The sequence below is a fragment of the Diabrotica virgifera genome, chromosome 8, assembly GCF_917563875.1.
Source record: "Diabrotica virgifera virgifera chromosome 8, PGI_DIABVI_V3a".
Taxonomy (NCBI): domain Eukaryota; kingdom Metazoa; phylum Arthropoda; class Insecta; order Coleoptera; family Chrysomelidae; genus Diabrotica; species Diabrotica virgifera.
The window spans coordinates 20,786,829-20,814,193 of record NC_065450.1 but is presented as its reverse complement, the minus strand read 5'-3'; the positions used below and the strand labels follow the sequence as shown (position 1 = coordinate 20,814,193).

Below are 27,365 nucleotides of genomic sequence, written 5' to 3'. Positions count from 1 at the left end.
ATGTCATAAAAGTTAAGTAAATCTGATAATTATGTACAAATCGGCAACACTGTCGATCTTCTACACTGTCTGGTACTACGCGAAAAATGGCCAACGATCTGCGCAGTAATAGTGCGCGAACTTTTCCCGCCTTCTAGTGTGTCACTGCTGTTGCGTTTATTATGCTGTGGCCATACTATACCTTTTAGTAAACAGCAACGTGCTGTGTAAACACGAAGTGAAAGAGTCAAAATCAAAATCGATACGGCACAGTCCCGTTACGGTCACATCACGGGTGTGTATAAATTGACCTTTAAAAAATTATCACTTTAAATTGAAACGGTAATAAGTTTAAGCCTAGCTTCAATTTAGAATACTTGTGTATCCGAATCTGCAATAACAGGAGAAATAAAGATAAAGAAATAAAACAAAATAAGTTTAAGTAACGCATATTGAAATTAGCAAATATCTGGCCATAATGAAGAACCTGACCTGGAAACGAAGATAAGTATAGCTAGTTAGATAAAGAACACGACAAACACTAATTAGAAAAAAACTCTATGAGCAAACACCCAGAGATAGAAGACAACAACCATGCTTCTTCTTCGCTGGAGGAGGATTGATCTGCTTGAAGGTAGATAGTTGATCACACCTGGATTCACCATGAGCTTTAGCGCAGCTGATCAGTAATAGTTCCATATGTACTACTGAATAATGATTCTTAATTTTTCTATGTTTTATGGGTTTATTAATTGCGTTATTTTCGATCTAGTATTTTTTAGTCTTATTAATATTGCCCTTAAGTTTTTTAAAATCTTCTCTGCTTTCTTTCCCTTTTTTCCGATTATACAGTGCGTCCATAAAGTAATGCATAAATTTATTATTTCGTAAACCGGTGACTTTAGGGAAAAATCCCGAAACAAGTCGATTTTTGTTTTTAAATTGCAATTTTTTGGCATATATATCATACTAGTGACGTCATATCCATCTGAGTTTGATGACGTAATCGATGATTTTTTTAATGAGAATAGGGGTCATGTGATTGCTTATTTGAAAGGGTATTTCTATCTCTATTCAATAATATAAACATTAACACAATTATTTATACAGGGTGTTCAATTTTTTTTAATTAGTTTAATTAAGACAAAAAGAAAAATGTATGTAATTGATTTAATTCAAAATACGTTTTACTGTTGTCAGAAAACAGAAAAAATATGTTTATTTGACAACTAAGTATTGCTTTTCGCTTAAATTCAATGTTAAAGTTGACATCCACCTGCCTCTTGGAAATCTGAACTTTACGTTTAAGCGAAAATCAATGTTTACTTTTTAAATAAAACATTTTATGTTTTCTGACTGCAATAAAATGTATTTAGAAATAAACTAATTACATACATTCATCTTTCTGTGTCAATTAGTTTAATTTAAAAAAAATTTTGGACACCCTATACAAATAATTTTATTAATGTTTATATTAGTGAATAGATAACTAAATACCCTTTCAAATGAGCTGTTACATGACCCCTATTCTTATTTTAAAAATTGTCAAAATGATGACGTCACTAGTATGATATATATGCCAAAAAATCGTAATTTAAAAATTAATAATCGACATGTTTCGGGATTTTTCCTTAAAGTCGCCGGTTTACGAAATATTGAATTTATTCGTTACTTTATGGACAATTTAACTAATTGTATTTTGCTTTCATTGATTATGTGTTTTATTGATTTATTTGTAAACATTTATTTAATTTTTGTGTTTTAGGTATGGAATCAAATACGACCACCGTGGTACGAGGCCATTTTAAATTTCTCTTCCCCAATTATACCACTCGCCACAGATACCGTTATAAACGCCATTCAAACTGGAGCAACTATGTATCAAGCAATGTCCCTTATTTTGGCCTGCTTTAGTCATTTCTGGGATTGCGTGAATCCAGCTCTATACAGAGTATCCTGTATATTACAGGAGTCGATACTAACTGATATTGTTCCACTGAACAACTCGACTTTGGTACAAATTCTGGTCTCCGCTTTATACAGGTTATTCGAATATTGCATATTTTTTACTTAGAGAGAAGACAATATTTTCTCTGAAAATATCAAACTGAGTAGTCTGTTCACTGACGGTAAAATATTTCAAAACCTATATATTTGAAAGAATCGCTTAGATTGATATGAAATTTGGCATACACATAGGTAATATGTCAAAGAAGAAAAGTGATAGTGTTCCAATATGTACTTATGCCATTAGGGGGTGAGTTTTACGCCTTTATCCATTTGCGCGATAATGGATAAACTGACTAATTCTAAGAAATTTTTGTTCTACAGCATTTTTTATTAATTTAATACTTTTCGAGTTATTTGCGAGTAAATATGTTCATTTTTCAACAAAAAAAAACACGTTTTTAGACGGTTTTTACAAATAACTAAAAAAGTAGGTAGTTCATCGAAAAAAAAAATTCTTAGCAAAAGTATAGCCCATACAAAAGGGAAGGAAATGGTGCACATATGAGATTTCTAGACCCGGTAAAAGAGTTGTGAAAAACATTAGTCCCAACTAATGAAAAATAGGTTCATACTCGCCAAATTCCAAATCGAATATTCAATGAGAAATAACCAAAAAATTAAGCACTTTTTGGGAAAAACTCATTAGGTACAACTTTTTTTGTTTAAAAAGCTTAATTTTTGTTCTTTTTTAAGTGTTTCTAGCGTTAATAGTAAGTATGTTGCTCTCAAAATAAAGTTGGTCCACTTTTTTGGTAACAAAATCGTGAAAATTACCCCCTAGTTAGCATCCCAAATGAAATTAATCTTTACCACTTCACATGTTACTTTACTCCTGTATGTATTGTTTATATGATCTGTAAGTTTCATCAGTTCAAAGTGCTTATTTTGGAACGGGCTGTAGTTGAAAGGGCTTTAAATAGTCAATAATCACGAGTGTATGCAAATTTTGAACAGCCTACCAGTTTTTGGCAAACAAAATAGAAAATATTCAGAAAACAAAAACCACATTTTTTTACTCTTTGTGATTTTTACTATCATAACTAAATTTTAAGTTATTTTAAAAAAAAAACAGTTTTTTCACAATTTTTTTTCACAATTAAAAATTAAATAAAATTACTTTAAAACCCTATGAATTTTTCTTAATAAGCCCTATGAACCAATGAAACTTAGAGATCATATAAATAATTCATAATACGTAACGTAACTTGTGAAGAGGTATCGATTAATTTGATTTAAGATTCTAATTAGTGGGTGATTTTCCCGAGTCTTTTAGACCAAAAAAAAGGAACCAACTTTATTTTGAGCGTAGCTTGCTTAGTTTTAATATTTTTTAAACGTTTTTAAAAAGTTGTAATGAGTTCTCCCATAAAGTGCAACATTTTTTGGTTATTTCACGTTGAAATATTCGCTTTAAAATTTGATGGATATGAACCTATTTTTGATTAGCTACAAATTTGCTTTTGCTGGGTCCAGAGAGTTCATCAATACCTACACCATTTTTTTCACTTTCTTATACGCGATAATTTTGCTAAGAATGTTTTTTTCGATAAAATACTTTTTGAGTTATTTGCAAAAAACCGCCTAAAATCGTGTTTTTTTTTTTGTTGAAAAATGAACATATTTACTCGCAAATAATAGACCAGGGCGCATCTGTAAAAATATTAGTACATTTGGACGTTGAGAGGTGACTCAAATTTTTTTGCAGAAATTGCTTGAAAATAACTCAAATAATAATATTTGAGTTATCCTCCCTCTCAAAAAGGTCCGGAACATTGTTTAAATAATCCAAATGTCCAAAAATGAAGGAAAGATTCGATTTTTTTCTTGGTTTTTTGATTATAACTTTAAGAGTATTAATTTCCGGGAAAAGTTGTATTGACATAAAAGTTGTATAATTAAATTTTATACAATATAAAGTTCTTTTAAAATTTAAACAATAGTCACCCTTGTTGCAAAATAGCAATAATTGGGAAAAAACTATACAAAAACAAGTATTCGCATTTTACGTTTTTCAACCATTTACGCTAAAATTAGGACCTTGAAATTTCACCCAGAAAAACTATATGATACAGTTAAACAATACTGTAAATTTCATTAAGATCGGTTCAATAGATTTTGCAAAATAAATTTTGCAATCCAGCTTTCGCAAAAAAATCCATTTTTGCAAACTGTTACAGGACTGAAAATAAAGCAGATAGCAAGTTGAATTTTTCTTTGCTTATAGAAGTATACCGTATCTTTCATTTGCAATTTGCAAAACTAAAATCGATTAACCACCACGGCGTCAGGAATTTTTTTAAAATAAACATTAATTATTGGTGTTGCGCGCAGGACACCGGATAGTTTGCTCTGATTGGGCAATATTGGGCATTCTAATGACCTTTGATAATTATTGATACATTTAGATATAAATAAATAAATTTGTTTATTGCAAAATAAAAACCCATACTGTATCCTTTGAAATAACACTTTTTTAGCAAAAACTTTCTTTGTTCATATATTTTAACTTGAGAATAAAAGTTTATTATTTTTAAACATATACAATTGTTTAAACAATATTTCACAAACAATAATAAAATTAGTTTGATTTTTGTGGAATTAAAATATTAAAATACAACAAAATATAGAGTAAGAAAATAATTTATTAGATGAAGTTTGGAAGAAATTTTGGGCAGATGACACCTTGTTGCTGACTGGATCAATTGAACATCTTTAAGCGTTATTGAATCGAATGGTGGCATTCTGCGCGATATATGGACTCAAACTCAACGCAAGAAAAACAAAGTTTATGGTTATTAGTAAACAGGCAGCCGTAAATAATAATAACTATAACGTAACAATCGGTAATGACTCAATTGAACGAGTAAGTAATCTTGTATATCTGGGTACTCATATTAATGAAAGCTGGAACCCTAGTACAGAAATAAAAAGTAGAATTGCCAAAGCAAGAACAAGTTTTATGAAATTTAAGAAAATCCTGTGCAGTCATGATCTAAATTTGGAACTTCGCATAAGAATGGTCCGATGTTATATATTCCCAGTACTACTTTACGGGGTTGAAGCATGGACACTGACAGAATCGCTTTTAAAAAACCTAGAAGCATTTGAAATGTGGGTCTACCGCCGTATTCTGAAGATCAGTTGGGTAGAAAGAGTCACAAACGAAAGGGTTTTGCAACGTTTGAATAAAAGTTGCGAAGTAGTGAACACGGTTAAAAGGCGCAAATTGGAATACTTTGGTCATATAATGCGTCACCCAGAAAAATATGACATACTTCACCTTGTCATGCAAGGTAAAATAATGGGAAAAAGAAGTGTGGGCCGCCGTACAACTTCTTGGCTTAAAAACCTACGCCAATGGTTTGGGAAAACTAGCACTGAACTATTTCGTGCGGCTGTAAATAAGACAATGATTGTTAATATGCTGCACAACATGAGAGCCAACGATCGACAAGCGGTCTCGGCACCTTAAGAAGAAGAAGGAAGAAATTTTGGTGGAAAATCAACTTCATGTGAATCGAACACCGCTGTCCTGCGCGTAGCACCAATAATTAATGTTTATTTAAAAAAAGATTTTTATTTTGCAAATTGCAAATGAAAGGTACAGTACACTTCTATATGCAAAAAAAATTTCAACTGGCTATCTGCTTTATTTTCAGTCCTGTAACATTTTGAAAAAATGAATTGTTTTTGCAAAAGCTGGATTGCAAAATTTATTTTGCAAAATCTATTGAACCGATCTTAATGAAATTTACAGTATTGTTTAACTGTATCACAAAGTTTTTCTGGGTATAATATGAAGGTCATAAGTGTAGCATAAATGGTTGAAAAACGTAAAAGGCCAATACTTGTTTTTGTATGGTTTTTTTCGCAATTATTGCTATTTTGCAACAAGGGTGACTATTTTTTTAACTTTTAACTAATTCTATATTGTAGGAAATTTAATTACGCAACTTTTATGTCAGTACATATTTTCTGGAAAATGAATACTTTTAAAGTTATAATCAAAAAACCAAGAAAAAATCGAATTTTTCCTTCATTTTTTGACATTTTAATTATTTAAACAATGTTCCGGACCTTTTTGAGAGGGAGGATAGCTCAAATATTATTATTTCAGTTATTTTCAAGCAATTTCTGCAAAAAAATTTGAGTCACCTCTCAACGTCCATCTCAAAACAGATGGGCCCTGGACTATAACTCGAAAAGTATTAACTTGGTGAATAAATGCTATAGAACAGAAGTTGCTTAGAATTAGTCAGTTTATCCATTTCTGGACTTATTTTGAACGTATATTTTTTCACAATATCACTTTTCTTCTTTGACATGTTACCTATGTGTATGCCTTTCATGTCAATCCAAGCGGTTCTTAAAAATTTCTAGCAAAAATCGTGATTCAATATATTTACTAGTTACTAGAAGATAACAAAAAGTAATCGTTCCATTACTGTTTATTAAAGCTAACTAAAGTAACTAACAATATTAACACATTTAAAATATTACATATAAATCCCAGTTTTAAATATTTGAGAAAAATTTAAAAATGGCGAAGACATTGAGCAAAATCTCTTTTTCGTTAAACTCAAGATGGTGGCTAATGTGGCGGTGGGATTCACTCGCGATTTTAAATTGACAGTACTATTGATCAGCTCGCTAAGCAAGGTCAAATGACATCCCGACTGGACTATTGTGAATATTGTAATGAATAATTGCGATTATTGATGAAATTAGATTTAAAAAATTCGAGGAGCTTTTTTGATCATGTAACGTGTTTTTTAATAAAAATTATCAATTTAATATTAAATTATCAATATATCAATTATTTGAGTAATTTTTGTAATGTAATTTATCTATTTTTTTTTAATTTGAGATATAGATCAGGAAGGATCTGTTTTTAGGTAGATTAGGTAGAAGGCATTCGGATTTTTGCGGATAAAGTTAGGTGATAACTTCGTTATTAATAATTGACTAAAAATAAAATATTTAAAAATTTCGTTTTATTTTTCTACTTTCCTTGCTTATAACTTTAAAACGATTCATTTTGGAACAAAGTCGTATAAGCTGTGAGCTCGTACGCAGAGGGGATATTTACAAATTCGCGAGCGCCAGTAGTGGCAAGTCTGTAAACGTTTACCGGAAATTTGACATAAATGTCAAAGTGATTAATTTAAAATTAAAATTAAAAACATTAATTATAAAAAACATTAGTTGGTCAAAGCTGTGGTATATATTTTTACCTTAAATATACTTACGTTTTAAATATTGAAATTAAGTTTTTTTAATGTTCCGTAATATGTAATTATAATTTAATCTAAAAATCTTAGCGCCATCTACACGATAATTGTGAAAGTATCCGAAGTAAGAAGTTCATATTTTATCAATAGAACGTCAAAATGATTAGCAAAATCTTAAAAAAATCGATTACAATTTAATTACTTTTTTGCGTTGTAAATGTTAAGCGATAACAATTAAATAATAAATTTAAAAATTACCGGTGAAAGTTGAATTAGTAATCCGCTAGGAGCGCCACCAAAGAAGCTCAGAGCGTATAGGAATATAACAAAGATAATTATTAAATGTTCTATCAGATACGATTAGTTAAAAAGGTTTTAATTTAACACCCTGCTGCAAAATAGCAATAGATATAAAATAAGGGGGCAAAACAAGCCTGTCCTTATTCAATGTTTTTTCATCACTTAGGTTACACTTGGAACCTTCCTAATTCGCTTAGAAAATTTTTGAAGATATTCTTCTTTAGCGGCGAATCGATTGAGGGTAAAATTTGAATAATCCGCGCGCATGCGCACACCGTCAGTATGGTATTAGTTGTTATACGGGCTCTGATTGGGTGTTGAAATTTTGAAATGATCTGTCAATAATTGTTCAATATGGAGGTTATCGGTAAACAAAAATATTGTATAATATTAGTTTTTATTGATGTGTGGACAGAAATAAAATCAAATTTATAATTATAGTGACTTTTTAAATAGTTTTGAAAAGCCGCAGGTACGTAATTCTAAATGTTTCAGTTGGAAATACCTAATAGTTTCAATACCTATCTATTTGGAAAATGTAAACAAAATAATGTAGTTACCTATTAGTAGGCAATGCTTTAATTTACATAATCTGATTACGAACAAACTTTCTACAAATCTTCATCTCATATATCGTTTTCTTACTCTATATTTTGTTGTATTTTATTTCGACAAAAATCAAACTAATAATTTTATTAAATTCATATAAATTTACGGTGTAAACGTTTAGTTTGTGTATATTCCCACATGATGTATACGAGAGTTTGGTGCAGTTTGAAATGGCGTCAACTTTCGTACGGCGCGGTAGACGTGAAGTGGATTCAAGCCCCAAGAAAGTTATTATTTTTTTATTTTTTTTATAGATTTTATTATTGTAAGTATATTATTATATAAGTTTTGAAGATATTTTTCTTTTTTGAAAGTGGTAGATAAGAAAGTTAGTTTGATTTTTAAATAAAATAAGTACAAATAACCTTTTAAGTATATTTACTTCGTTTAAATTACCTATTATATAATAGAAGAATATCTTCTTATGTGCGTACAAAGTACACACACATTCTTTTTTGTAATGTGCTAAAAACGTCCACCAAATTTCATTAAAATTGACTTACTAGATTTTGCATAATAATTTTGCAATCTAAACTTTTTTTAACAAATTAAAAAATTTTAAAATCTTGCACAATAAAAACTAGAACATACAAAGATTTGTCAATTTTTTTACATATAAAGAAGAACTCCACCTATCTTATGCACTTTACAGAATTTAAATCGGATTATTTAAGCAGCCTCAGCAGTGTTTGAAAGTTATAAACAATTTTTATGCCTTATAAACAAATTAGTGCTGTGTCCAGGAGGGGGTGCTACGGGCTCCTTTATTTAGATGGACTTACCCAAGTTTTTTTATGTATTTTGACCCGTAGAACACGAATTTTTTGGGTAACAGTTGATCCGGATGTCGATAAGATTGTTATAAACAAAGAACTTAAGGAATTACATAACATCGATTTTTCGCAAAATAAAACATTTTTTTGTATTTCTTGGGTAATTCTAAGCAAATTTTCTTACAAGTTTTTTCGTAGTGTGCATAGTTTTCGAGATAAACGCAGTGGAACATTCAAAAAATCGAAAAATTGCAATTTTTGAACGAGAATAACTTTTGATTAAAAAATAAAAAAACATTTCTGCTGACAGCATTTGAAAGTTTAAGTCAAATTATACCGGTTTTAATTATTTGCATTACTAAAAATTAATTTTTTTATTATTCAACAAAGCTATTTGTTTATAAGCCAAAAAATTGTTTATAATTTTAAAACATTGCTGAGGCCCCTTAAATAATCCGATTTTAATTATGTAAGTTGTATTAGATAGGTAGAGCACCTCTTTATATGTAAAAAATTAGCCAACTTCTAAATGGTCTACTTTTTGTTCAGAAAGATTTTAAAAAATTTGAACTTTTTTAAAAACATTTAAATTGCAAATTTGTTATGCAAAATCTATTAGGTCGATTTTAATGAAATTTGATAGACCATTTAAGTAAGTTATAAGAATTTTCTAAGCGAATTACTAAGGTTCTAAGTGCCACCAAAGTGCTTAAGAAAAATTGAATAACAACGGGCGTATTTTGCCCCCTTATTTTGTATTTATTGCTATATTGCAGAAAAGGTAATACCTTAAGACATTTTTGACCAGTCGTATATCATACAAAATTTAATTATCTTTATCTTATTTCTCTACGACTTTGTTCCAAACCAACCGTTTTAAAGTTATAAACAAAAAAAGCAGAAAAAAATCGATGTTTTTCGAAATTTTTAAAGATTTTAATTTTTTTATTAATGTTTCGGGTATATTTTGAGAGGAAGCATAAGTCAATTATAATTATTGAAATTGTCACCTAACTTTATCTGGAAAAATCCGAATGCCACCTCTCACATCCAAAAATACACGTTTTTTACAGATTAGTCCTGGTCTAATAAGATTGTCTTCTTTTATGTATTACGTTTAAAAATGTTTTTATTCACAACATATTATGTTTTCCATCTTTTGCGTAGCTTGCCAGATTGTAGCGCACTCATCAGTGTATATGTATATAGTTGCGTGTGTTAAGAAAAAATATCTACTTTTACAATATAATTTTGATTATTTTAGCCATTTGCTAAAGAAATCACAAGAGGTTAAAAAAGAAGTACGAATAGACGAAAATACAGAACCAACAAGTTCTAGACAACTATCCGTTGTCAGCGTAGGCACAGATAATGTAAACAGTTCTCCCGAAGCTATAGCTCTAGCTACAGCTGAATGTTTGTGTAGCATTGATGAAGATAATAAACATACCAACCAAATTGAAGAATTCTTGGAGCATATTAAACTCAACAGTAAATTTGCCGAAGGAGAAGGAAATATATCTAGTAGGTTGGAGGCTAACCAGCATTTTGCGGAAGTAGTGGTTAGTGAGATTTTGGGTACATCTAGTGGTAGAAATAGTTTAAAGGTTAGTAATTCTCATTTTACTTTTGAAAACACTTTTATATAAGTGAGTATTTTTCATGTAACTTCTCCTATGGAGGCTGTGAATCAGTACGGCAATATTCTAACTTTATACATTACCACAGCAAAAGATTACGTGTATTCCAAATCATTCCCACATATCCCCTGGATGGGTTGATATGGAAAAGACATGACATATCGATAGTGCTTCTCATGGTGGCATAATTTGTAGGCCGTCCCTCTTACTTACTTACTTACTCCGTCGCGTTACAACCCTTCTAGTATGATACAATTGATCCAAAAGATGGCATAACCCAGACATCCAAAGTGAAAGTTATCCTCCAACACCAAATTGTTCTATATGGTTCACATAATGTTCAAAAAAAGTTACACTATTTTAAGAGTCGGGTTTGGGGGGGGGGAGGGGGAAGAAATCGGTAAATTCGTAGTTTTTTACGTTTTTCGTCAATATTTCTAAAACTATGCGGTTTAGCATGAACAACCTTCTACACAAAAATGTTCTACATTAAATTTGAAATAAAAATCATATGCATAATTGTTCTAAAATGAGCGGTTCCAAAGTTACGGAGGTAGTATAGTATAATTGGTCCAAAAAAGGCCTAACCCAGACATTCAAACTTAAAAGTTTTCCTCATACACCAATTTGTTCTTATGGTCCACATATTGTTCAGTAAAAAGTTACACCATTTTGAGCGTCCGGTTTGGGGGGAGATGGGGGAGAAGTCGGTAAATCAGTAGATTTTTTACGTTTTTTGTCAATATTTCTAAAACTATGCTTTAGCGTTAATAATGTTCTATAAAAAATTTCTACATGGAATTTAAAACAAAAAATCCTATACATAATTGTTATAAAATCAACGGTTCCAGAGTTACAGAGCGTAAAATGTGGAGGTTTTCGATACTTTTTATAATTTTTAGGCAATTGATGATGATTTTGGGTGGTGAGTGGATGTTTCTTCAAGGACTAACATACAATCGGCCACTGAAATAGCAAAGCCTGTTAAATAATATATTATAAATTGCTCAAAAAATATAAAAAGTATCGAAAACGTCCACTTTTCACCCTCCGTAACTCTGGAACAGTTGATTTTATGACAATTATGTATAGGACCTTTTTTGTTTTAAATTTTGTGTAGAACATTTTTGCTTAGAACATTGTTTACGCTGAAGCTTAGTTTTAGAAATATTGACGAAAAACTTAAAAAAACTACTAATTTACCGACTTCTCTTCCATCTCCCTCCCAAACCGGACGCTCAAATTGGTGTAACTTTTTACTGAACAATATGTGGACCATATAGAACAATTTGGTGTTGGAGGAAAACTTTTAGTTTGGATGTTTGGGTTAGGCCTTTTTTCGGACCAATTATAATATACTACCTCCGTAACTTAGGAACCTTTCATTTTAGAAGGATTATGTAAAGGTCCTTTTTTATTTCAAATTTAATGTAGAACATTTTTGTATAGAAGGTTGTTTATGATAAACCTCATAGTTTTAGAAATATTGACGAAAAACGTAAAAAACTCCGAATTTACTGATTTCTCCCCCCCCCCCCCCCCTCACCCCAAACCCGACGCTCAAAATGGTGTGACTTTTTCTGAACATTATGTGGACCATATAGATCAATTTGGTGTTGGAAGATAACTTTCAGTTTGGATGTCTGGGTTTGGGTCTAATTATACCATACTATTCGTGGGTTTTGAGCCGACTCGACAACATACCTCCACTGTTCCCGGTCTTGAGCAACCTCTATTCAATTCTCAACGCCCATAGCTTTAAGGTCTCCTGATATACTATTTCGCCACCAGAGTTGATCCTTACTGTTCTTTGGTCAGAATGTCTTCTGAGGTGTCTTATCCAGGGCCGTAACTAAGATGTTAGGGGCCCTGGGGCAAACGTGATCTGGGGCCCCTTACCGGGGTATCGTGGTTTAGCCCCCAGAGGAAGGGTAAACCCTCAATCTTTCATCTGGGATCATCTGGACAACGTTTTACGAAGTTGATTGCTTTGTTTTGAAGGTCTTCTTCGTTGGCATTTAAAATAAATAAAATCAGGTTGAACAATTCGGTACGTATCTTACACTGCTTTCATTCCTTGAAAGCGAGTGTCTAGCTGATGGCATCATAATGTGTCGATCATTGAGTAAAACACGGTTACTCTAAAGCATGACTTGGGATCTTCAATTCTTTTATCTTCGCACAGTTCATCGAAATATTTTTTCATCTTCTGCATTCTTTTTGGAGCGAACCCTAATGGTATTCCCCAACGTTGACACATATTTGAAGCCAGTTCAAAGAAGGTTTCAAATTGTCCTCTCATTTCAGATAGTTTTAAGAGGCTCTCTTTAAGTAAACTGTAAGCTGTTAAAAGGTCCAAAGATTTTGATTGCAGTGTTTTCGAGACTATGTTGAGGATTTCAAGGATTTTATTTTGCACAACTAATAACAAAACAAATTTGAATGATTCTATTTTCTATTTTTCAGTTGTGCTGCTTCGTCTCTTTCAGTTTTTTTGTTACTTGTCAGAACTAGACTTGAAATGCACTTCAAAACATCGCAATGTCTGTATTTCAATGTATTGACTGCATCAAATCTTCAGCCCAGCGTGATGAATTGAGAGGTTTTAGAGTCACTTTCGAGGAACATCTTTCAGATTGGTATGAGGACTTCAGTGCCTCCCAACGAAAGGTTTGAAGAAAGATAAGAAAGAAAGATATGAAGGTTTATTTAGAGAAAATGCAGTAAGAGGTAAACCAGATTACTGAGAAGATACAGGAAATTGAAAAAGTGGAAGAAAATTCTAGAATGCGTTAAAACTCGATATGGAAAAAGTGCAAGAAAAATTGAAGAAGATAGGATAATATCAAAAAGAAGAAGACTGTCAGAAAGTAATTGTATACAGCTCTAATGATAGCAGAATTCAATTTGGCAGAGATTTAATCTAGAAAACGATATCCGATACCTTTCATTAAAATCTTAAAAAAAAAATCCAACATATTCTGAACTTCAAAGACTGCAAAGAAATTATAAGAAGCCATCTAAAATACGAAGCTGCTTTGTGGTTTGAAAGCAAAGAAAATAAGGTGACTTTATCAAGAGATTTTGAGACAAAATTTTTTATAATGGTGCAGGTGAAACAGGTTAAAATCGATCTTTGAAGTTGTTAGAATTAATATGCCGTGTACCTATTTATTACAATCGGACAACTCGAAGTATTGACTGAAAGTACTTAAAAAGTTTATTTGACCTCGTTACAATCTATGCAAGGCCAACCAAACGGGGGCCCTCTCGGCCGGGGGCACCGGGGCACTGCCCCGATTGCCCCAATGGTAGTTACGGCCCTGGTCTTATCCATTAGAGTCTTCTTGACTTTATTTCTGTTATGATGTTGGCGTCTGGGTAAAGTTCTTCGAGCTATTTGTTAGTTCTTATTCTATATTGTCTTGATGCTTCATCCAGCACAGGCCCAAAGATCCTTCTTAGTATTTTTCTTTGCCAAACGTTTCTTCGTTTTCCTTTGTTATTGTTCACGTTTCGCTTCCATACATCACAACGGGTCGTATGATTGTTTTATACACTTGTATCTTCGTGCGTTTTGTTAGTTTTTTTGACTTTATAAGGTTTTGTAGGGCAAAAAGACATCTTTTGCCGGCCTGTATCCTATTGAGTATTTCACTACACTGTTTTTAACTGATAAAACGTCATAGCAACGCATCGTTTCCTACTGACAAAACTCCTTAACGACGTGATTTCTCAGCGACAAAATTATGACAGATCCGTCACGAAACTGTCTGGTAATAACAAATAAATAAAGATTATATTTCGTTGATATGGTGCAGTAATTGTCTCGTGAAATAGTCTTGTCGAATATCATTCGAGAGAAAATTATTTACTGGCAAAATTTTCTCCTGGTTTCATTCAAGTTCGTTGCCTTTTGGTAATTTTCGCTTATGAAATTTTGACAGAATCACTCGACTGACGTCTCGTGATTTAAGTCAAAATTTAATTCGAGAAAATTGCCAGGCAACAAAGTTTCATACCAGTCGAAAATATTGCCGGCCAAATTTTCTCTCTTGTGATATTATATACGATTATTTCTTGTGATGCGTTGTTTTCTTCAGATGTTATTGTTTCAAGATACTTAAATTCTCTAACGCGCTCAAAGTTAAATTCATCGATGATGATGTTCTGACCGATTTTGTCTCTGATATGGTTATTGCGGCTCATATATCTACATATATTTCGTCTTATTTTCATTGATTAGGCTCATGGATATATGTAAAATAGGACAACATTAAGCCAGACTAAAATGGAGCTTTGCAGGTCATAACGCCAGACAAACGGACAATGGATGGAATACCACGATTCAACAATGGAGACCATGGACAGGAAAGAGAGCAAGAGGACCCCAGATGAGATGGGGAGACGACATTCAAAAGATAGGAGGAACGCACTGGAAACAGAAAGCACTAAACAGAAGCGAATGGAGGAAACTGAGGGAATCCTATGTTCAAAATTGGACGAATTAAAGGGCAAAAGAAGTGAAAAGTCTACTTCATCCTTAATCGGTTGTTTTCTATTAAATCGATATCGTCTGTAAATGTAAATTAGCCTAATAAAATAAAAAAAAAAGTCAAAATGTAAATTCGTACAGGTTGAAATAAATGTTATATCAAAGTTTAGGTGGGTACAAAAGATATTTTCAAGAAAATATCCAAATCATACAAAGGGATCATTGTTTAAATAATTAAAAAGGGGTCATGTTTGCAAAAAAAATAGATTTTTAACTGCTGAGGTAATTCACTTATTAATGAAGGTCTCTGGGATTTTTTCTGCAAAGCTGAAGGGTAAATCTTTCATATAAAACCTACTAAATTAAATTTGTCCCCCCATTTATTTAAATAATTGTATATAAAACTTTAAAAACAAATTTGCAAAAAATTATTTTTAGCGTTTTAAATAAGCACTATAAAATATCTTATTTTACACACGAAGTTGCGCTATGTTACCAGTATCAAGCAAAAAAAATTGGTCGAAAATATTTAATATTTTTTGAGATATTGAATTTGTTTATTAAATGTTACTATATTTTCAATTGCAAAACCGCGGTTGTTGCCAAAAAAATGTTCACCTGCATAAGATCTCATTATTTTTACTGTTTATGTATATTTTTGCTATGTATATTTTCGATAAATATATTGATAAATTCAAATTTCAATTAAACTCCCCCCTAAAATGGCATTTGAAACTTATGCAAATGTGTTTATAATTTGTTTTTTTAATAACGTCGCGGGTATTAAGTATTTTGAAATGCCGTTTCGATAATTGGGTTCCTGAGAATTTTTTACTAATTAACAAAATTTTTTTGTCGTTTTTTCTTCTTTTTTTTCTTGGAGTTATATTACTACGGGCCCTTTTAGGGTTCAATTTCATTAAGGATGTCGAATCTCTGAGTTGTAGATTCTAGACCTAAAAATATTAAGATCTAACTTAAATCTCTTAAATAAAATGTGGCTACTTACTGAGTTACGGGGTGTTTTACTTAAAAATTTAAAAATTATTGTTACCAAGTACTTTAAAACTATTTGACGTATCCTTATCATACTTGGCAGAAAGTGTGGCTATTATACACCCTACTAAATTGTGATTAATAAACGTTTCTAGCTAGTGCCAGAGGCGTACGACAGGGGATAGTGAATGATTGACCCTTCCCAAATTCTACGCCACTGAGTGAATCACTATTTTAGCGAAATTTTTCGATTCTCCAATACTTTGTATGTAAATAACTTTATTGGTATCGATAAAGTCATCAGTTTGCGAGATATTGGAAGTTTAAAATGAGTGAATGAATGAATCAAACTAACTATGCCGTTTCATTTTTAACGTCCAATATCTCGAAAACTAATGACTTAATCGTTACCAGTAAAGAGTATATCATTTACGTAGAAAGTATTGGAGAATCGAAAATTTTCGCTAAAATAGTAATTCCCTCAGTGGCGTAGAATTTGGAAAGGGTCAACCATTAACTATCCCCTGACGTACGCCTCTAGTAGTAGCTAGAAACGTTTATTTATCACAATTTAGTAGACTGTATCGTACCCATACCTTCTGCCAAGTATGATAAGGATACGTCAAATAGTTTGAAAGTACTTGGTAAAAATAATTTTTAAATTTTTAAATAAAACACCCTGTAACTCAGTAGGTAGCCACATTTTATTTAAGGGATTTTAGACCAATCTTAATATTTTTAGGTCTAGAATCTACAACTTGGAGATTCAACATTCTTAATGAAACTTAACCTTGAAAGGGCCCGTTTTAATGTAACTCCAAGAGAAAAAAAAAAGAAGATGAAAAAACACAAAAAAATTTGTTAATTAGTGAAAAATTGCCAGGAACTTGATTGAAAAAAAAGAAGAGGAAAAAACACAAAAAAATTTGTTAATTAGTGAAAAATTGCCAGGAACTTAATTATCGAAACGGAATTTCAAAATATTTAATCCCCGCGACGTCATTAAAAAAACAAATTATAAACAAATTTGAATAATTTAAATGCCATTTTATGGGGAAGTTTAATTGAAATTTTAATTTATCAATACATTTATCGAAAATATACATAAAAATAAAAATACTAAGGTTTAACTTTTGGTGAAAATTTATTTTTAAAGTTTTATGTATAATTATTTAAATAAGTAGGCGGTCAAATTTAATTTAGTAAGTCTTATGTGAAAGATTTACCCTTCAACTTTGCAGAAAACAATCCTATATAGATCTTCATTAGTAATTGAATGATCTCAGCAGTTAAAAAAATAATTTTTGTGCAAAAAATGACCCCGTTTTAATTATTAATTTAAACAATGATCCCCTTGTATGATTTGGATACTTTCTTGAATATATCTTTTGTATCCACGTAAACTTTGATATCAAATTTCTTCAACTTGTACGAATTTACATTTTGATTTACATGTAGTGTAATTTTATTTTACTAGACTAAATAGTAAGTTTGGTCATTCTCGATGAAATACTGTAGTCGGTTTTTCGATTCATTCAGTAGGTTCTCTACTGTTCTTTATGGCTTGGAAGCGTGGACGTTGAAACAAGTCCATTTGAATAAGTTTTAGGTCCATTTGAATAAGCCTTTGAATTTTTCTGTTACAGAATAATCCTACGAATATCATGGATTCAAAGAATGTCGAACGTGGAAGTAACTAGAAGGATAGGAAATTAACAGGAAATAATACTAACTATCAAAAGGCGAAAACTTGAGTACTTGGGACGTGTGATGAGAGGGCAAAAATACTCATTATTACAACTTATTATGCAAGGCAAAATCCGAGGAAAGCGAAATGTGGGAAAACGAAGAACATCCTGGCATGGTTCGAATGCAGTAGTGCAGAGCTATTTAGAGCGGCAGTCAACAGGGTCCGCATTGCCATGATGATTTCCAACCTTCGATAGAAGATGGAACTTAAAGAAGAAGAAGAAGAAGAAGTGTAGGCGTAGACAATGCAAACTGTTCTCCCTAAGCTAAAGCTCTAGCTACAGCCGAATGTTTATGTAGCATAGATGAAGATGATAAACATACCAATCAAATTGAAGAATTCTTGGAGCAGATTAAACTCATCAGCAAATTTGAAGAAGGAGAAGGAAATATATCTTGGAGGCTAACCAGCATTTTGCGGAAGTAGTTGTTAGTGAAATTTTGGGTACACTTACTGGTAGCAGTAGTTTAAAGGAAAGTAATTCTCATTTTACTGTTGAAAACCTCTTACTTATAGCTGCGTATTTTTCATGTAACTTCTCCTATGAAGACTGCCGATTAGCACGACAATATTCTTGCACTGTCACAGTTTTATACACTACCATAGCTTACACACAGCATTTTTTGCATTTCTGCCACACCAAACCTTTAGTATTCGATTTTATATATTTTTCAGTTCAAATATATATTTTTTAAAAGACTAAGTTTTCAATCTAATAGTACATAAAACAACACTAAAAATGTTGCTCTACGTCCTACCATATTGAAAACAGTGGGAACCTTCTCTGGTTACACCTCCGAGGCTTCTAAAATTTGCAAGTCATACGGATGCTAAGACTAAGGAAGATGAGGGAATTTTATAATTTATAATTCACGTCCCATCTGCTCAGCACGATAAAATTCCAACGAGACATTCAACAGTTTCAATCTGGTAGGATGTGGAGCAACACTTTTAGCGTTGTTTTATGTGCTATTAGATTGGAAACTTCGTCTTTTGCTAGCAGTTGCCGCTAGGGCATCCATGCCATCTTGTTCGTTGCAATTCGTAACTGCACGCCAGGGTTTGTCCTGGTTGGGTCAGAGAGAGCAGCATATATGCCCCCTGATGAGAGACTAATAAGTTTCGAAATCGGTAGAGGTGCTTGCTGCACTCTCTGATTGAACTAGTATATGATGCGGCTGTAGTTTCGTGTTGCAACGAAATTGAAAATTGTTATTCATTCTTTATATATTTTTTAATTTTTTGCATTGGACGGGAAATTAATTAACAAATATGTTACAAAAAATTCCACCGAATCGTTTGGGAAATTATTCTTTAGGCATACTTCATCGAAATAAACATTTTCCCTCTCCTGATAATTTTTCCGAAAATGGTTTTATTTCGAGTTATTGGCAATTTTTTGTCGAAAAAAGTACTTAATTATACTAAAATCGCAATAAAGATACACTAGAAATAAACAAACCAAGCCACGTTGAATGTTACAAGGAGCCATGATTTGCAGAGTATAAACTTTGTAAATCATGATTTGGGATTTACAATGTATTTCTAGCTAGCTTGCTAGCTTATTTGAAAGGTTATCCAAGTCTCAATTCAACAATATCCATAGAGAACGGCAGTTCTCACCAGTGGCGCACAACACCCCTACAAACGACACTATATATACACGAAATTTTCGATTTTCTAAACCTGACTGAATTGAAAATTGGGCCAAATCCCACCTTAAAGTAAAGGAAAAGACTCGTCCATCCATATGTGTCATCTGCATTTTGGTCCAAGGGTGTGGATTTTACGGCCCTTCCCATTTAGAGTCTGTTTTTCGTTCTCGTCCCCAAAACTCCCAAAAATTTCAAAAACTTAAGCCCAACCTTTACGGCTTCTGATAGCACAGATTATTACCTTTCCAACGCATGTTTAATTTTGAAAATCGGTTATACAATTCAAAAGTTATCGAGCTCAGAAGTATGACTCAATTTTTATTTAAAAAATGGAAAATGTTTGTATGTATGTATGTATGTGTGTGGAAAAGTTACACCGATCTGAATTTTTTTTCTGTTTCAAGAGGGTGTGAGGGCCGATTAAGAACCGGTCTAATTTTTGACTTCTGACTACCCGTAAGCCAGCTAGACAGATGTAGGTAGATACAAAATAGCATATCTTTGGGCGTATATAGCTTAGGTTCAATGAGAGACAGGAAAACCGTAAATACACCAAATCAATAGGGTTGAGTTAGTCTTTTAAATGGTGCTTAAGCGATCAACCTGAGACATACACACTGCTCACCATAGCCGAAAAACTGAAAAATTAAACTTTAAAAATTTTGGTTTTTCGACATTTACTCAAAATTTCAACCTACGAATTGCGCCAATAACTGAGCGTTTGTAGGAGGACTCAGGACGCGTCTAACGGTGTATATCTAATATCTGGGAAAATTCGAATTTTTTAGTTATATGCTTCATAAATATGATCAAATCTATTTCTTATGGGAAAAACCGTTTTTCAAGCTCAATAGTGTCGAAGGTTGTTTTACCATACAAACATAATATTTAACCAATATATTTTTCACACTTTATTTGAACTGACATATACGTAATTTGTCATACTGTCATTTTTATAAAAATTAATCTTTTTCCCAATCGCGCCTAAAGAAAGTATAACTTCAAAAAAATTTTGGACATCATGTATAAATAATTATTGAAGTTATTCTTCTTTTGGCGCGATTGAGAGTAAAATGGCGCAAATAAGTCATTAAAAGAATATGTTAGTGTTTTTAGTAAATGTATTATTTATTATAATTTTTGGTATTGTCTTTCTCTGTGGTAAGATAATAAAATATTCTGTAGGTTTAACATTTTTATATGTCTATTTGTCACCGTGTTGTTAATTATATCCGAAACTTACGTGTCATTTAAAAGAAGCTCCGTGACGTAGTTGGTAGAGCGGTGGGTCAGAGAACGGAAGCACACTGAAGGTCGCGGGTTCCAATCCTGGACGATTCATTTTTTTTTTTTTATTTTTGGTTGTTTTAATAAAAAATTTTTGAAAGTGGTAGATAAGAAAGTTAGTTTAATATTTAAATGAAATACAAATAACCTGTCAAGTATATTTACTTCGTTGAAATTATATAATAGAAGAATAACTTCTCACGTGCGTACAAAGTACACACATATTATATTTATGTTATATTACTGAATAGAGAATGCAGTAGGCAAACCAGGAAGAAGAACAAGAACTGTTACAACAAAATTTTGTTTTTCCTAATTCATTATATTTTCTCCTAATGTGTTTCCCTGGTTCGCCTGTCCTCTATTTGTAGTGTCTATGGGTACACTGATACTGTTAATTTTTTGTTGCAGACGATATACTGGTTTATTAAATGTAATTCAGATTACTTTTACAAACAGTTGGGTGTAAGTACCGAACCAGAAGAAATAGAGCCAAAAAGAGCACTCGTCAAACCCATTTCGCTATTACACACAATGTTTAATATTGGATCACAATCATTCGATCAGGTAATAATTGTTTATTTTACAACTGTCGCACAGTGTTCAAAATTGAAGGAAACGTGATCGTAAGTTCAAAAAAAAAATAAATCTGAGAATGCCGAAATTAAGGGGTTTGTTTATACTACTCATGATGCAACTTCTCAGCAAAAATTGATTTTTTATATTTGTTAGGGCCAGATGTATTAATGATCAAAAGTACAAAATTCAATCTAATTTTATACATCAAATTTAAATCCTCAGAGGCTGCCTTTTACTTTAATTATTACTTCATTTATGTGGATAGCTAATATAAAAGTAATTATTTGAGATAAAAGTACATACTTTAAAGATTAAAATAGCATAGTTAGCTTCACTGAAAGGTGATTTTGATTTTGATATAATCGGCTGTCTAAAAACCTATCCAATTTTTGATAAAATTAATGTTTGGCAGTGTATTACGTTTATTGTGCTATCTTGTGCCAAATTAAATCCTTCACTATATGAAAGACTACAATGTAAGGAATAAAAAAATATATAAGACAAACTGCGCAAAGGTGCGCAACTGAGTACATGCCCATAAGTTTGCATCGAGCGCCGCGCGCATTTGTCTGAATTAATAATTGCACTCGTACGTATTGTTTACAAGTATGGCAAACGCATGTTATTTGTTAGGGTTACGAAAAGAGATTTTAGTTTTGATGAAGTAGTGTTATTCCTCAATAGAGAATATACTCTCTACGTAAATAACATACTCCTCACTCCTAACGATAAAATTATTAGTTTTCGAGATATTTGAACTTAAACAAGTAACGGCACAGATATTTTGATTAATGTATTGTGATACTTAATTTTTAATTTCAAATATCTTGAAAACTAATAATTTTCTCATTATGAATGAAAAATATACTCTTCAATCGTAACGATAAAATCATTGATTTTAGAGATATTTGAAGTTTAAAAGTAAGCGGAACAATACATTAATCAAATATCTGTGCCGTTAATTGTTTATTCAAATATCTCGAAAACTAATGACTTTATCGTTGCGAATGAAGTGTATGTTATTTACATAGAAAGTTTTGGAGAATCGAAAAATTGGGCTAAAATGGCATTTCCGCCAGTGCCATAGAATTTGGGAAGGGTCAACCTGTCACTGTCCCCTGTCGTACGCCTCTGGTAATAGCCAGAAACGTTTGTTTAACATAATTTTTTAGTGGGTAGAGTACCTACACTTTTTGCCAAGTATGAAAAGGATACGTCGAAAAGTTTTAAACCACTGAGCAAAAATATTTCTTAAATTTTTAAATAAAACACCCTGTAACTCTCTAAGGAGCCATATTTTATTTAAGTGATTTGAGTTAAATCCTAATATTTTAAGGTCTAGAATCTACAACTCAAAGATTGGACATTCTTAATGAAACACCCTGTATAACGATATTTTTTAAGTAAAATACCCCCTAATGAAGGGATGAAAACTAAAAAAACGACCCCTATTATATATACTCGTTATACGGTATAATACCTCAAATATTCTAAGTTTTCAGCGAGATAACTATTACAGTTTAAACAAATTTAGTTTCGATCACGTTTTGACCAATTTTGAACACTGTGTGTCGGTTTACAACAGACGATTTCCATGGGAAAAAAAATGACGGAACGTGCCAGAAAAAGCAGTTAAGGCCGATTTATGTCAGGATGGGACGTGTACGACACGGGCCGTGGAACAACCGCGCTTCGCCCGGGGTTTTGATTTATGCTACGACGAGTCGCTTCCGGCTTCTGCACGGATTTTTTATTAGTATTATTTGCGAGTGTCTTGAGTGGGTTTACAAAATGAATTTTACAAATGAAATTGCTAACGATAACTGCAGCTTTGGCTGAAGATGAAATAGTCCAGAGAAATAAGATTTTTCTCGTGACACATCCCCCTCCATGCCGAAACCAAATTTTTGAGTAGTATGGACATATATTATTAATAACCTATACGTTTCCTGCAGCCGATTTTGATGATAGGGTGTCCAGAAACTCTACCGACAAACGAAGACAGGAGATTCCTCAGATAATTTCAAGATAATTTAACCAAATTCATCTAGTCCGAAAATGTTTCCTAAGGGAGCTAGAGCTCTTTGAAGATGGCGTCTTGTAATTAGTTTTTGTTAAATACCTCCAGAACTCTTCTAATTAGAAAAACGAAAATTGGTACACACATTTATCTTCTAGAGATAAATCGATTTCATCCATTGTAAATTTCTAGTACCAGTCATAGGCATATTTTTTGGGTGAGGCGACGGATATTTTATCGCATAACTTCTTTCAGTTTTAAGTCGGCCTATATCTTTCGGTCGGTCATAGGTCTTTAAGTTTTAAGCATCAATTTGAAAATTTTTCGTTTCCTGAATTTGAAAAAAAATTTAAAAAATTTTTCAAAAAAACGGTGTATTTTACCAACTTAAAGCAAGGGTACCTTTTAGTACTAGAATACATCATAATTTAATAATCTAGTGTCAAAAATTCTTAAAAATTAAAAGACAAAAAAGTTATGCGATAAAACAACCGTTGACCTACCCAAAATGGACGCATATAACCGGTACTATAAATTCGCCATTAATGAAATCGATTCATCTCTGACATATAAATAACCGTACCAGTTTTCGTTTTTCTTAATATTTTTTTTTTTTAATTTTTTTTGACATTCAAAAAACGAGAAATTTTCAAATCGATTTTTCTAGAAAACGGTGTATCCTATCGACTTAAAGTAAGAGTATATTTTAGTACTATAATACCTTACATTTTAATAATCCAGACTCAAGAATGCTTATAAATTAAAAACAAAAAAGTTATGCGATAATATAACTGTAGCCCTACCTAAAACGGACGCCTATGACCGGTACTAGAAATTTGCAATGGATGGAATCGACTTAACTCTGGAAGATAATTATGTGTACCAACTGTCGTTTTTCTAAATAGAAGCGTTCTGGAGATATTTCTTCTTCTTCTTCAAGTGCCGTCTCCTAATCGGAGGTTGGATATCATCATCACTATCTTTACTCTATCCACCGCTGCTCTAAAGAGTTCTATAGAACTGCATCTAAACCAGTCCCTTAAATTCTTTAACCATGACACTCTCCTTCTTCCTATACTCCTTCCGCCTCTTATCTTTCCCTGTATTATCAGTCTTAGCATTTCATATCGCGGTCCCCTCATTACGTGTCCCAGATATTGTAACTTTCTTATTTTTATTGTGTTTATTATTTCGCATTCTTTACCCATTTCTCGCAGTACTTCCGTGTTCGTTTTCCTCTGTGTCCATGCTATTCTAAGCATTCTTCTGTAACACCACATTTCAAATGACTGTAGCTTATTTATGTGTTCTTGCTTTAATGTCCAGCTTTCAAGTCCATATTGTAGTATCGAGAACACGTAGCATCTCAAAGCTCTTGCTCTCAGTTCTAAGCTAAGGTCTTTGTTGCAGAGAACTGTTTTCATTTTTACAAACGCATTTCTTGCTATTTCTATCCTGGTCCTTATTTCTGTTGTTTGATCATTTTTCTCTGAAACCCAGGTTCCTAGGTATTTGTATTTATCAACCCTTTCTATCGGTACATTTCCCAAATGTATGCTTGTTTGTATGTTTGTTTTCTTAGTTATTATCATGTATTTGGTCTTTTTTATATTCATTTTTAGTCCATATTCTTTACAGAAATTGTTTGTTTTGTTCAGTAGTAGTTGGAGTTGTTCAGCAGAGCTTGCTATAATCACGGTGTCATCTGCATATCTTATGTTGTTAATAGATCTTCCGTTAATTATTATTCCTTCACTTTGAGATAGCAATGCTTCTTCAAAAATGGCTTCACTATATGCATTAAAGAGTAATGGAGACATAATACATCCCTGCCGAACTCCTCTCCTGATTTCAATTTCTGGACTGGGTTCGTTATCTATTACAATTTGTGCTCTTTGATTCCAGTAAAGGTTTGTTATTATTCGTAAGTCCCTTTTGTCTATGTTTTTTGTCTTTAGAATTTGGACTAATTTTTCATGTCTTACTTTGTCAAAAGCCTTCTCAAAATCAACGTAACAAACATGCACATCCACATTCATGTCCATGCATCTTTGAGCTAACACATTAAAAGCAAATAACGCCTCTCTGGTTCCTAGTCCGTTTCTGAACCCAAACTGACTATCATCTATTCCTTCTTCTAGTTTTTTGTTTATACGACCATGTATTATTTTCAAGAATAATTTGAGAATGTGACTTATTAATGATATTGTTCTGTATTCACTGCAATCTTTAGCGTTTGTATTTTTAGGGATAGCACAAAAGGTTGAGAGTAACCATTGTTTTGGTATGTTTCCTGTTTTGTACACTGTGTTAAACAAGTCTACGATAATGTCTAAGGTTTCATCATTTATACATTTTAAGCTTTCTACTGGGATTTGGTCTGGACCTACTGCTTTACCATTTTTGCTGTTTTTTAATGCCGATTTAATTTCTTCTTTTAATATCTTCAAAACCGTATCATCTTCTACTTCGACTTCCATCTGCTCTGTTCTATTGTCTTTGAACAATTCATTTATGTATTCTGTCAATCTCTTTAATTTTTCGTTAGTACTCAACACAAGTTTCCCATCTGTATCTTTTAGTATTCCCGGTTTTCTTTTTCTGTTGATCTGCGTTAATTCCTTAATTTTTTTATGTGTGTTAAAATTATCATGTCTTTTCTGGTGTTCTTCTATTTCTGCGCATTGTTCTTTTAACCACTGTTCTTTAGCCTGTTTAATTTTGGATTTTATTTGTTTATCCACATTTTTGTACATCTGATTATCTTTGTTTTTATGCTGACGTCTTTCTTCCATTAAATCTAAGATTTCCTCCGTCATCCATTGTTTCTTTTTGTATCTGGTTGGTGTAAGAATTTCTTTTTGACATTTATCTATTTCTGTCTTTATTAATAACCATTTTGTCTCTGTTTCAGTATTTTGCTGGATTTGTTCTTTAACATTCATTAAACGGTTATTAATTTCATCTGTCAGGCGTTGTTTTATGAGTGGGTTTCTTAGTTTACTTGTATCGATTTTTACATCTGTTGTTCTGCGTTTTATTATTTTCATTTTGAGCCTAATTTTGGTCACTACTGGATTGTGATCTGATCCTATGTTGTTTTTGGATAGGATTGGATCCTGGATAGGTTTTTGAAGATATAATAGCGTTCTTGTATCTTTGTCTAATCAATACATAATCTATTTGGTTTCTTACAATTCTCCCTTCTTGATCTGCTGGTGACTTCCAAGTATAAATAAACTAATACTATATAGATAAACTAATTACCAGACGCCATCTTCAAATAGCTCTAGCTCCTTTATGAAGCATTTTCGGACTAGATGAATTGCGTTAAATTGTCTTAAAAATAACTGGGGAATCTCCTGTCTTCGTTTGTCGGTAGAGTTTCTGGACACCCTATACATAGTTATAAACAAATGAAGATCAAACAACGGTAAATTTTCGCTTTGTTCGTCTATTACTAAAAAGTGAAGCAGTGTAAACAAATTTGAGAATAATAAACTCATAAATCATATAAAAAACTTCAATATGGCATTCGCTGAATATGTCTATCCTTATTTGTTGAGATTTTATAAATGTTCATAACTTGTCATGTAAAAATTAAGTTAGAATCTTCTTATTACACAGAATGCTGAAACTTCTTGTGCTTAAATTATATTGTAAATTTCAGACCAATTTGTCAAATAGTTTAAAAGTTATATAATTTGTTTTTCCCAAATTCATTTTTTTTAATACTATAAGTCAGAAAATTATGAGATCACAGTAATACTTCCGAAAGTTTATGAAAGAAGAAGATTTATATTATTAACATAATTAAAAAAAAATGACAAAAAGTAATTTTAAACAGTGTAAAATTATTTTGCAAAAACATGTGGATTTTTTGCTTCCTTATAAACAATTAGAATAACTTTTTAACCGTTACCCGTAGAAAAATAATTTTTTCATATTTAGAAAGAGTGAATTTTTATACATATTTAGAAAGAAAAACAATTGTCGTAGGACAATTAGGGACGAAGTTAGCCACCCCTTTTTTTAATTCAC

General features: G+C 31.9%; 1 protein-coding gene across 1 annotated transcript in view; it reads left to right on the top strand.

The window, feature by feature from the left end:
• Positions 1–27,365, top strand: part of LOC114338199 (uncharacterized protein KIAA0825 homolog) — a 107,720-nt gene that overhangs the window by 57,919 nt on the left and 22,436 nt on the right. Inside the window, exons 8-10 of the mRNA XM_050658840.1 lie at positions 1,745–2,022; positions 10,167–10,509; positions 21,137–21,292. Coding sequence (XP_050514797.1) covers positions 1,745–2,022; positions 10,167–10,509; positions 21,137–21,292 — 777 coding nt within the window. The remainder of the gene's footprint in view (positions 1–1,744; positions 2,023–10,166; positions 10,510–21,136; positions 21,293–27,365) is intronic.